General features: G+C 60.5%; 1 protein-coding gene across 1 annotated transcript in view; it reads right to left on the bottom strand.

The window, feature by feature from the left end:
* NFIX (nuclear factor I X) overlaps positions 1-11,420 on the bottom strand; it is a 97,486-nt gene extending 86,066 nt beyond the window's left edge. Inside the window, exon 1 of the mRNA XM_061421935.1 lies at positions 11,272-11,420. Coding sequence (XP_061277919.1) covers positions 11,272-11,298 — 27 coding nt within the window. The 5' untranslated portion in view covers positions 11,299-11,420. The remainder of the gene's footprint in view (positions 1-11,271) is intronic.
* Positions 11,421-13,240: the final 1,820 nt, after the last annotated feature.

Raw genomic sequence — 13,240 nt, forward strand, 5'->3', positions numbered from 1 at the left:
GAGTTGCTTGAGGTCTGGGCCTCCAGTCAGGGTGGACACCCATCAGGTTTTTGGAAATGCCAGCTGACACCTACAAGCATTGCTTGTGCCCCAGGCCTTGTGCTCAGACCCCACTTTTAAGGGACTCACTGCTCCCTTCACTGATTTCAACCCAGTCACTCTTCTAATCAGTGTGGGATTCTGCTTCTTACACCCCTTCCTGGGGCCAAGCGCCTCCTTCTACACTTGGAGAAACTGAGGCTGAGAAAGGGGAGGGGACCCATCTGAGTACCCACTCATGGCCAGGAGACCTGAGAAATCAGGACTCCAAGCTTTGTGTCATGCACTTCCCCAGTGTGGAAAAACCTCACCAGCTGGAAAAACCCCAGGGCCTGTGGGTTGGGGGCAGTACCCTCCAAACCCCACCCTGCCCCCCTCGGTGTGTCATTATGTGTGCGCTGGGTGTATGTTCTGGGGAGTGCTATGATCCTCGGCTGTCACGTGTCTGGTGTCACAAGCCACGGCATGATGTGTATGTCCCTCTGCTAGTGTAGGCCTCTGTGTGTCTGTGTGTCCGTTCAGGACCAGCCCCTGCCAGAGAGAGGGGAGAAGTGTCGAAGCACCCCCCCACCCCACCCCCCCGAAAGTGTGTCTTTGATACTTGCAGCCTCGGCAGCGAAAAACAAGTTTCCACAGGGCCGCCTTGGGCTGAGGCCAGGCCGTCCTCAAATAACATTTGAAGTTACTTAGCAAACTTTGTTTAGTGCCGAGAGAGGCGGGCACCAGGCTGGGGTGGGGGGGGGCGGGCAGTAAACCGGTTCCTCCTAAGGCCCTTGTCCCTCTGTGGGCACAAGTGCCTAGCATGGGGCTTGGTTCCCCCAACCCCATCTCTGGTGAAGGGGAACAGAAATCTTCAAGCCCAGGGTGGGAGGGGGTAGGCTTGTCGGAGCAGGGGTGGGAGCACCCTCCAAATGAAGCCTAGCTTTTCCCATTTCTGTCCAGACCCTGGGCTTGGAGAGAAATGCCCGCCTGGTCTCCCTGGGGCCCAGAGGCTGACACCAGGCCCTAGGGTCAGTTCAGAAGTGGGAGTGTCTGCACTTCTCCGTCACCCACTTTCTGCAGCCCAGCTCTGCCAACCTCGAGGCTGGTTGCACGAGCTGGCTTGAAGCATGTTTCCTCCTCCAGATGCACACACACAAGCACCCAGAAAGCCCCCTTTGAGCCCATATGCTCGGCCCCCCAAACCCTCTCTTCCAAGGTCCCCAGCCCCAGGCAGCAGAGGCCAGAGAGCCAGCAATGGCAGGTTTGGAAGTGAGGTTGGCGCCTATGGGAGGGGGAGGGGAAGGAGATGCCAAAAATGGTGAGCCATTACAGGCAAGCAGGCGAGAGAGGGAGGAAGCAAGCAGGGAAGATGGAAGCCAGGCGGGCATCCTCTCTGAGCTCCGGGATGCAAAGGGGCAGCGGAAAAAGCAGGCTGGGCCCTTCCACGGAGCAGGCATGGGGGACAAGCCCCAGGTGGCACGCGGTGGGCAGGGGGCCCAGGAGGTGCCCAGCGTTCCCCCACCCCCACCTCAAGCTTCGAAATGGAGACTGGCAGCAGCAGCCGCTCGGCTCTGCCCGGGCATGGGGTGGGGGTGGCGGACAGGCAGGACGCCAAACCAAATGCCACCAGGCTGGGCACAAGGGTTGCCAGCCAGCAGTGCTGACCCCACCAGCTCTGGTCCAGAGCCCTCACACCTGGAGCTTTGGGGGTGGAGGGAAATGGGGGTCCAGCGGTGGGAATTGGGGGTCCAGCAGACAAAGCTGGGTCCCCTCAAGCCATGGGCAGGTCCCCAAGACCCTACAAAGATGGCGCAGCCTGGCACTGCCAGGGAGACAGGCTGGGTAAAAATAAACTGGACCCGCCCCGAGGGAGCTAAATCGAGGGGCCCAGGTGGAAGTGCCACTCCGGGCCACCAGCTGCCCCAGCCCCACCCCCCAGCTCAGAGCAGCCCAGTTGAGAGCACCCAGTGTCCATCGAGTCCCGGTTTTTATAGAGAAGAGGCCCCGGCCATCTTGTCCCCGGGTCTTAGGCCGGCAGCCACAAGTACGGATAACGGATGACCTCAGACAGCAGCAACAAGAGGCTGTGCGTTCCAGGCGGATGGTACAGGCAACCAGGCTAAGTCACGTACCCCTGACCTCTGCACCGCCCCGTGGAGAGGGCAGAGGACCTGGTAGGCCGCACTTGAGCCATGGCAGAACAACCAAGTTGAAAGTCAACACTGAGCCACGAGGCCGCCAGACCACCTCCACTAAAAACCATGGCTGCCCAGCACTTCCGAGGGCCCTACCTGTTCTCGTTCCCCCATAACACCTATCGCAGTCTCAATACTGGACACTCCCTTGTTTATCGGGTTCACAGTCTACCCTCCCACCGGGGCTGGCACCTTCACTGATTTTGCTCCTTGCCGAGCCCCCAGGGCCTAGAACAGGGCTGGCACCCAGGAGGTGCTTAGCAAATATTTGTGGAAGGAATGCACAGGCCCCCGGCTGCACCCCCAGTACGCGGGCTCCGGCGAGGTGCCCGGCAAGGTGCCTGGCAAGGTGTGGGAGAGGGCGTTGGGCCCTGCCAGGAAGGTGAGGACAAGCCTGGCCGGTGGGTGTGCAAAGAGGGTGGGATGACCATCCACTCTCATTCTGAGCCCTGGGACAGAAGAAGAGCTGAAGGTCAGAGCTGTAACGAGGGTTCAAGGGTCAACAGCTAGGACACGCTTTGAATGGGGGCCGAGAGAGCCACTCTGAAATTTCATAAAGGCCAGAAAATTAGCTAGATTTTTCTCCCATCAGTAAGATTTAGGATAGTGGTGATCAGAGAAGAGAGCAAGACTCTACCACCTTCTAGCCCTTGGCCCTGATACAGGACACGTCTTCTCTGAATCTGTTTTTCATCTATCGAATCAAGCACTTCCTTCACATCAAGTACTGTTTAAAGCACTTGGGATAAACCAACTCCTCTGATCCTTTCCACAACCCTAGGAGAGGAAACTGAGGCCCAGAGAAGTTGAACGACTTGCCCAAGGTCACACAGCTACTGAGTAACAAAGCCAGGATTCACACCCAGGAAATTGGCTCAGAAGTCCCACTCTCCTAATAATGTCCAAATGTCCCAAACGCCAACAGTGCCGAAGTGGAGCAACCTGGTCTAACATACTGTCAGACACATACATGGGCACAGCTAACCCTCACCATATCCACCTCATGTGGAAGGATTCACGGAGACAAGCTCGGGAGGCACATAGCTCAGGTCAAGACACAGCGCGCATTCAGCACACTTTGGCCATTGCTGCGATTCTGAGGACCAACACTCATGCACTTATTATCCTCTGAAAGGTTTTCTTCCTGTAGGACTCCATCAGCCACCTTTCTTCTACTCTTTCTCCAGAGTCAGAAATGAGGAGTCAACGGCCAGAGGATTAATGAGACAGCCGCACGGAGAACCAGAGCCTCAGGGGTCAGCCTCGCCTCCATCCTGGACTGTCTCAGTGGCTGCCAGAAGCAAGACTGTGAAACGGGGGCCCAGAGGCAGGGGTGTTGTGGGCAGAGGTGGGCATGTGGCCTCGTAGGAGTATCCCCCAGGCGTCAACGAACCAGCACTGGGACTCAGAGCTCTCAGTTCCATCAGGAGAGGCAGGGGTGGTTGGATCTGCCGCTTAAAGACAGCTGGGAGCAGGGCAGGCAGGTAGAAGGGAAGGTATAAGGAGGGCAGGTCTCACCTCTGAGGCTCCATTTCCAAGCAGGGCCAAGTGGCCCAGGTGCGAATGGGTATGTGGGTGTGACCCTCATCTCTGTGTGCTGGAGCAACACGGGATTGTGTACGTGCCCCACCATTTGTGCCCAGGCTTGTGTGTCTGTGAGGTGGGGGGAGGCGTGCATTTGTTGACAACACCTGGGTCCTGGTGAGCGAGAGTGTGAGACACTGTGCTAGCCAGACTTGTCCGGGTGTATTTGTGTGTGTGCACGCACGCGCTCTGTGGGTGTCAGGGGCTACCCGGGCTCAGGTGTGTGTGACTGTGTGTATCTAACAATATACTAGAGCCGAGTTTTTCCACTTCAGCCCAACGGTTGACATGAGGGCTGGATCATTGTTTGCGGTTGGGGTCACTTCTGTGTACTGCGGGTGCTGGGCGCCTCCCTGGCTCCCACCCACTAGATGCCAGCGGCAAACTCTCCTCCAAGTGTGATGACCAGATGTTTTCAAGCATCGCAAGGTGTGTGTGTATCACCATGTGTCTGAGAGTGTCACTGCGTGCGTGTGCCGTGCACTTTTCGCCACATGTCTGCGGGGCTGTGTGCTGTTGGGTGGTGGCGGTGCCTGTGTCTCATGGTGTCTCATTGTGTGACCGTGCGTGCCCCAGAGTCGGCACCCATGCGCGTGACCCCGTGCATGGAGCCCGAGTTGCTGTGTTTGGTGTGGTGGGGGCATCTCTAAGTGTCTGTGTGTGAAGAGAGCCCCTCTGTGTGGGAACCCCAGTGTGTGTGTGCTCCTGTGTGCCATGCCTGTGTGACGACGTGATTCTTTGTGCCTGTGTATGCCAGTGACCATGTGCAACTTTGTGGGAGACGGACCCAGAATAAACCCCCAAGATGATTCAACTGAAGCCGATATTTGGATGGATCATCTCGGATGATTAGGCCCTCACCCCACCCCCCCAGCTCCTGGCTGCCCCGGACAGAAAGCTGCTTCCTGGGGCCAAAAGGGTGGGGTGCTCCTCCAAGTTGCCCCTTCCTCCAGCTCTGCTCCTGCAGATTCAGGTGGGGACAGACCCCCGCCTTTGCCTGATATGTGCCAGGAAGGCTGGCACGGAGCTTCCAACCGAGGGGGCAGGGTTCTGGGCAATGGTGGTGGCACTGCCCCCTGCCTGCTGCTGGCCACCACCCCCAGTCTCTGCTCAGGGTGGGGCCCAGTGGGGGGAGAGCTCCCCAGTGCAACCCCGGCTTCCGATTGGCTATGGAGCGCCGCAGTGCCCGCCACCCGCCTCCCCCTCCCCGGCTGGCGCAGCCACATCGGTAGTGATGGCAAACGCAGCTCGGAGTTCTGGGCACAGCTGCGCCTCGCAGAGGCCTGCCAGCCCCACCAGAAGCCAGACACCCCAGCTCCGTGCCCCCGACCCCTCCCCACCCGCCCGCCCACCCAACCCGGCAGCAAAGTCACCCCAGCCACTGCTCGCTCAGGCTGCCAGGCCCAGTCCACCCAGCCCCCTCGCCCACCGGGCCTGTGCTCCCTTTGGCCCAGCCCGCTTGGGGGCCCAGGCCCCTGCACGAGGCCACTCCCGCCCTCAGAGGGGCTCCTCCGGAGTGGGGGGGAGGCGGCAAGGAAGGGGGGCGGGGAAGGGGGGAGCTAGCCCTTCTTTTAGTGAACGCGCCCAGAGCTGGAGCCAAAAATCGAGGAGGAGAGATATTCAGACAGAGCCAAGATGCGTTTGGCAGGAGGAGAGAGAGGGAGAGAGGGAGCGGGAGGAGGGGACGAGAGAGGGAGGAAAGAGAGGGGGCAGGGGAAATCAGGGAGGGGGCTTCAGTTTCCAAACCATGCTCTCAGAGCCTCCGAGGGTCAGCAGGGCGGTGCAGGGGCGGGGGACCCGGGGCCGACTTGGCCCTGGGGGCAGTGGGCTCAGGCCCATGGAGACAGCCGGACACCCCAGCTGGCCAGGCCAAGACGGACACAGGCAGAAGCCAAGATCAATGTGCGCCGGGCAGACAGAGCGAGGCCTGTGGGCGGCCCAAACATACACCCGCACCTCACCACACAACGGGCTTCTGTCCATGCCGGGCCAGGGGCAAGGGTGGGGCCCACAGCAGGGCCACCACGGCCGCCAGACCTCAGGGGAAGCCTTGGAGAGGCCGGCCCACTCCCAGCCGCTAGTTTGGTCGCCATAGTGGGCCCTTCGCAAGGTGCCGAGAGGCCAGGGGAGGCCACGGAGAGGGGTCCCAGTGGAGAAACACCAATCGATTGTCACCGGGACAAGCCCAGGACACACAGCGCCATGGGGGTGATACCTGTCGGCTCACACAGGGAAACGGGTACGCCCACACAGGTGGACACAGACAGGCCGCCCCACACAGTAAGACACACTGATACACACTTGTTGTGATGGCCAGACACGGGAGGCTTCGATCGATGATTTGTTTAGTGACGTACCGTAGTGGCACTATGACACAAAGACCACATCCGGCATCCTGACACCCATGGTGACACCCCTACCTCGGTGTCACCTCAATACGCAGAGATGGAGCTGGGGATAACTCTCAGAGACAGCAGGCAGCATCCACTGGCACACCCTCGGAGACACAGGGACCCTCGAAAAGGGAGCCACACAGACACGCACAGCCACCTTCTGGGAAACGGTCCTCCGCGGCTCGCCATGCCGATGAACACACACGCGAATCCGGAAGACTCTGGGGAGCTGCTCAGGGATGTCCCCCTACCTGGTCCCTTCACCTCTACATCCAGGGGTTTGGGGGTAGGAAAGCACAGACTACATTCTCTCCCCTCCCCCCGCCACTAGGAGGGACAGGACCCCCCTCCTCAGCGCTGTGCTGGAGGGAAGCACCGGAGTCCAGGCCTCCTCAGCCTCTCAGTCCAGCTGGAGGAAATTGTGAGACACCCCCCCCCCCGCCCCCTGTGCCTGCACTTCAAGAGCAGAGGACAGGAATCAAGGGGACCAGAAAGGCCAGGCTCCCAGGGGGCTGGAAATGGAAGCCAGTGGTCCGACACTGACCACCAGGGAGCCTTTGCTGCCAGCCACAGCTGCACGCCCGCCCCCTGCCCATCCCCACAATGCCCACTGGACCCTGTCAAGTGCCCTCGTAGGGTCCCGCACAGGCATCCCATCCCCACGATGGGCCCAGGTGACGATATGCCCTGATGCAGACACAGAAATGACTCTGGAGCCACGAGGATGTCAACACCAGGACCCACCCAGATTCCTAGGTTTTTTTGACCCACTCACATCTGAAGACTCACGTGTATACACCCTTGCACACTCTGGCCCAAGGCCTCAGAGCCTGGCCTCAAAGCCAGCTTGGTCGAAGTCAGGGAAAGGACCAGGGGCAACTGAAGCCCCCCACGAATGCCATCTGGTTCCCACAGGGCAGCCCAGGTCTTGGCTCTCTCTCTGTCCCCTCCCTCACCCCCACTATCACCTCTCCCTGTCTTGAACTCCTGCCATCCATCCCTCCCGCGCCCCCACTGCCCTGCCCACTCACCTCCCACCCCCTGCCGCCTACTTGGCCTCCAGTAGCCCATCTGAGGAAAAACAGCTGGGCCATGAGCTGGCCTCTTTCCTTCCCAACTCTTCTCTTGCTTCCTCCTTCCTCCAGGCAGTCCACTTGGATTTCTATGATTGGGAGGTGCTTGACCCTGCCCTCCATCACTCTGGAGTGGCCTGCCCTCAGCTAGGAGGGCCTGCGGCTGGCCTAACAGTGATAACCAAAACGACCATCATTCCTTTCCTTGAGCACACGGTACATGCCAGACACAGCCCTGAGCCTAATCTCAGCATGAGAAGTCAATATCATCATTGCCCATTGAAATATTTTTAATTATTTTTTTACTGCCCATTTCACAGACCAAGAAAATCCTGTGCTTCCAGTCGTGGAATTACAAGATGCAGAGCCTGAGCTCAAACCCTGAGCTATCTCTGGCGAAGTCTCACACTCAACCTCTGCGCCTACAGCTCCACCTGGGAGCCCTTGAGTTCACATAAGACCTTCTGGACTGGGCCAGGGACCCCTGGCTCCAGTCCCCCCTATGTTAACCCAGCAGAGCCCTCAGCTCTGAACTCTGTCTATCTGAGTTCAACCTAGCCCCAAGCATGGTATACTCTGTCCCAGCTAGTCGCCACACTTGCCTCCCGCCCCCACCCCCGCCCCCAGCAATGGGCGCTGAGCAGGCAGGGCCAGAGCCAGGGAGAAAATTTGCCATAACAAGGGGGTCTCGTGTTGGCATCAGGATGGGGAGGAGAAGCTTCACAGGGACAGAGAGGTAGCCACAGAGACCCAGGGAGAGAGCAGGGGGACATCAGGAGGGCCCCAGCCCATCACCCTCTCTTGAGGGAGTATGTATGTGGTTGTGTGGAAATAAGGGTATGTGAACATTTCACTGCTCCTGTGGCCGCGTGGCACACAATATTGGTGAACATGCGTGTCTGTGTACCCACCCGGGTAAGCCAACAGCCTCATGTCTGTGTCAAGGTGTGTGTCTTGTATCAGGTCTGTGTAAGCAAGTGTGGGGGTGAACACACACTTGAGTCAGCCTGTATCCGAAGGTGTCTGGCCAGTATCGCTGTGTCTCCGTGAGTTTATGTAGAGACACATGTCCTATATCAACGGGTCCGTGTGTGTTGATATGTGTGTGTGTGTGCTGGTGGGGAGAGAACACAGGTCCACCTTTTTCTGTGTCCATAAGTTCGTCCGTCCATGGCCGTGTGTCTGGACGTCAGCACAAATGCGTCGTTCGTGTCCTCATCTTGGCGGCAGCAGCAGTGTATCTGTGTGTGCACATCCGGTGTGCAGCTCTGTTTGTTAGGAGTGGAGGGGCCTACCATCTACCCCATTCCCCTCAGCAAAGGACTCAGGCCCATGGCTGCAGTGGGCTCAAACAGCCCCAGCAAGCACCCCACCCAGCCACCCTGGATTTCGACGCTTTTTCCACCAGGAGATTTTTCCCCCCGCACCATCACACCCGCCCTTCCCCCTCGCCCACAGTGCCTTTCCCCGCCAGGGCCCCGCTGCTCCAAGCTCGTTCCTGCTCAATCATTTATTGACTTTAAAATCGAAGCCAATTCTAGTTTGAAAAAAAAAAAAAGACACACACACACACACACACAACGAGGCCAGGGAGAGACAGAGTCTGAGACTCGAGGGGAGGATAGAGCAGAGATGGGGCCAGTCAGAGAGGGACAGGGAAAGACAGGAACAGTCACAGATATAGGACAGCGAGACAGACGGAAAAGGGGCAGAGAAAGACAGAGATACAGGGAAAGACGAGACTGGCAGAGCAAACTAGGGAAGCAGAACAATTTATAAAAACAGAGACTAGCTCCCAGAAATGTGACTGGCAGGAGGGGCAGGCTGGACTCCGCTGACCAGTCAACAGCAGCTGCCTGCCCAGAGCTGAGGAGCGCAATCCAGCGAGCCCATGCCCCTTTCTCTCCCCAGATGCCCTGCCACACTCAGGCCTGCCACACAGAGCTGACCCCTTGCTCCTTTCTGGGGTGTCAGAGAGCCAAGGCCTGGCCATCGCCCTGAGTCTGGGGGCTACCCCAGCCCTCCCTCATCTTGTCACCAGTGGACCAGCTGGTGTTTTCTTTCTCAGGGTGCTGTGATGTCTGAGGAGCCAATTTCTCACCCAGGCCAAGGAGGAGGGCAGGCCTGGGAGCTAAGCAGGGGGCTGGTGGGCCAAGGGCCGCTCAAGCATGAGGTCTTGATTCCACTAGGCCCCAAATACCAGCCACACTGGCCAGCCATAGCTCACACCCAGCTAGGTGTATAGGGGTCGTTGTGTGGGGGGCCTAAGATGGGGTGGCCGGCCAGTCAGAGAGGCCACCCTGACTGATGGTGGGTGTGGGGGCCCCCCACAGTGCCATCAAGGCCAGAGTGCTTGCTCACACCTGCATACATACTATGACACACATGTGTGCATATGCACCTCACTAACATGTACTCACACCTGCTTCTGTACAGGAAAACCCTCGCTCCTGGCCACACACATGTCCATACCACGCAGGGCTGCCCATGCCTGACCCACAAGGCCACATGCAGACCCTGAGACTGACACTTACATACCACACACACACACACACACACACACACACACATCTGTGGATACAAGCAGTCTGTTTGTTGGGAGGGGGGCCGGCACAAACCCCTGACATACCCTCTAGCCCCTTGCCACAAACCACACCCGCATTGCAGCCATATTCACGTGGACTCCCATTCCCCAGCGTGGGCACACTTGGCACACAGCTGGCAAGGTTCAGATCGGCAGAGGGGACAATTAGTACCCCAGACTTGGCCTAGAGATGCCCCCTCCCCACAAACGTAGGCTCTGCTGGTAGGCAGAGCTAGGCGGCCCCGAGGTGTCCCTCTGCGGAGTCTGGGTTGCCAGCCATAGCATGGCCCAGGAGACAGTGCTACCAGGGCCTCTGTGGGGCTCTGGGTATCTTCTGTGCCCTCTCACAGCCTGAAGCCACCTCCAGGGAAGGTGGGCTGGCAGGGCAGACATCCCCCCCGGCCTCCTTCGCCCTGCACCGAGCACGGTGCTGGGAACTTCGCTGGAGGCGGGACGCGCTCTCGCAGCGCGCCAAGGTCGGCACAGCGCCGGCGGCTGACTCGACGGCGTGGCCGCAGCACGATCTGCAGTTGTCCGCGACTCCTTCCCGCCCCTCCCGCCTCCAGGCAGCGGGACGGGATTCCCCAGACCCGCCTGGTCCGCGGCGCGGCAGCCAGCCGGGGTCGCCGGGGCCGGAAAGTTTGCGCTAAGGAAAGTTTTTTTTTTTTTTTTTCGGGGTGGGGGGGCGCGACTGCGGCGTCCAGGGTCGGCGAAGAGGCGCGGCCTGGGCTGGCAGCCGGCCCGTCCCTCCCTCCCCTCCCCTGCCCCACAGAAATTTGGGAGCCCCGCCATTTTCTTAGCCCCGCTCCCATGTGAGGCCTGAACAAAGACTTTGGGGAGACGCCCGGGCCGCTTGGCCCGCCCCGGGCACCCCGGCAGCATGCAGGGGCCATCGCCACGCACGCCGGCCGCTGCCACCCTCCGGAACCGCTGCGCCCGCCCTAGGGAACGCCGCCAGCCCCAGTCCCCGCAAGGCGCCCTGCGGACCACCCCCTGCTACTCTGTCACCCCGCAAACACTGCCAGCGGCCACGCTGTCCGGGTGCACGCCACAGTCGCCCACAGGTCGGCGGGAGTCCCGCTGCCCACTGCACCCCAGTCGAGCGCGCGCGCGCGCACACACACATACACACACACACTCACACACACGCACTCCGGCTCCGCGCTCCAGGGGCAGCGCCACGCACGCAGCCAGCCACCCCCGGAACCCCAATAGGAGTCTGCCCCTGGGCCAGGGTCGCACGCGCACCGGGGCGTCCAGACGCGTGCCCGGACTCCCCATCGCCCGGCTTGCACCCCTCGGCCACCCGCGGGCTCACTCCCCCCAGCCGCCGAGCTCCCCCTCCGCCCTCCCGCCCGCGCCGCCGGCCGGCCTCCTGCGCCCGCTCCCCTCCCGGGTCGCGCGGGGGCGGCGGCCGGTACCTGGGTGAGGCAGTACGGGGAGTACATAGCTGGACGCCCGGGCGGGAGCGCGGCGGCCGGCCGCGGCGAGGGGAGGCCCGGCAGGCGGCGGCCGCGCTCGGGCTCCGGCTCCGGCTCGGCTCCTCCGGCCTCCGCCGCGCTGCGCCCGCCCGGCCCGCGGCCCCGCGCTCGGCCCGGCGCCGCTCCGCGCTCGCCGCTCGCAGGCTCGGCCCCGCCGGCTCCGGGGCCGCCGCCGCCGCCGCGCTCGCCGCTGCCTCTCGCGTCCGCCGCCGCCGCCGCCGCCGCGCGTCTACTCCATGCCGCCGCCGCTCGGCCGGTCACCCTCGCCCGCCGCCGCCGCCGCCGCCGCCGCCGCCGCGCTGTGAAAGTGAAAGTTTAGACAAAGTTTGGAAGCGGCGCACTCCGGGGAGAGGGAGCGGGCGGGCGGCGCGGGCGGGAGGAGGGGCGCGGGGAGGGGCGGGCAGGGCGGGGGAGCGACGGCCGGCGCGCACACACATACACACACACATGCACGCACACATGCACACACACACACGCAGACACGCGCGCGCGGGGGCGCACACCGACGCGGCCACCCCGACACGTGCTGGCCGGCGTTCCAAAGCAGACACACGCTGACACGCAGTGAGGCTCGGACCTCTCCATACATGTCACGTACAGAACTCATTGCCACACGTTCCCCATTCCGACAAAGCACACGCAGACACCTACACACGCAGCATGGACACACAATCCACACACATGCACTGACACACAGGCACACACATACACAAGACTAGGAAAGCAACCTACGATGCACGCACTGACATGCACACCAGGCCCACCATCACACGATGATGCCCACACACATGCATTTCAACAACAAATCATGTTTAGACTCCCCAGTACAGGTGGACACACTCCAATACGACCTCAGTGGACACACACTGATACCACCAAGACACACATCAGTGCAGGTTGATGCATATAGGTTCATCCTGGTACACTGACACTGGCATGATCATACAACCACATCCTCACACACTCCAGACACACAACTGCTATACACAGACACCCAGAATGCACCTGCAACACACACACACAAAGTTGCACCAGAAAACCATCTTGGCAGTTATGAAGATATACTAACACATTGTCACACAAAGACACACCATCAGACACCAGGACATACATGCCAAACACAGGGAAAGCACTGCTACAAAGTGACAGCGGCAGTCACAGCGACACACAGGCACACACACCACACCCCTGATGCCCAGATGCACACAAGTATCACACACAAACACCCAGACCCCTCCCCTCACACACACACACTTGTCCTTGAACCTGCTCATGTACATACACAAATCTTCCAAGGGTCACATGTCCCAACCATCAGGGACAGAAATGGACATGGAGGCCTCAGGTACAGTACTCACACTCCCTAGTGAGGCTCCATCCCCTCGTGCAGGCCCGTGATCCCCCATATCCGGATCAGAAAGGAATGGGGGGAAGGTTGGTGCTGGGGATCCTGGCATGGGGGCAGGGGGAGCCCTTGAATGACCCCCAGGGTGGGTGGGAAGGCAGTGCCTGCAGCCCCCAGGCAGCTCCTGCCCAAACAAAGCTCCCTCCTGCTGCCAGCACCTTCTCACCCTCCTGGGCCAAGAAGCTGTGGCAATTCTCAGCTATGCATTGTCTGCTGGAAGCATGTCGATGCCCAGGTGTGTGTGTGTGTGTGTGTGTGTGTGTGTGTCCGTGTGGGGTGAACATATACCTGAGGGCATATGTTTCCGGTCACATTGCATCATTGAGGCAAGGTGGCCAGCGTTGCCTCTCAGGAGTCTGGGTGGGTCTGGTTGTCCTCTGGGGGAAAAGGAGATGGCAGGTCAGCATATGTCTATCCAGGAGTCTCTGAATGGACCAGTGTGGTGAAGTAGCAATGCAGGTCTGGCTGTGTCCTGGGGGTGTCTATGAGTCAGAGGCGAGTGTC

This window comes from Bos javanicus, chromosome 7 (assembly GCF_032452875.1).
Source record: "Bos javanicus breed banteng chromosome 7, ARS-OSU_banteng_1.0, whole genome shotgun sequence".
NCBI classification, from domain to species: Eukaryota; Metazoa; Chordata; class Mammalia; order Artiodactyla; family Bovidae; genus Bos; species Bos javanicus.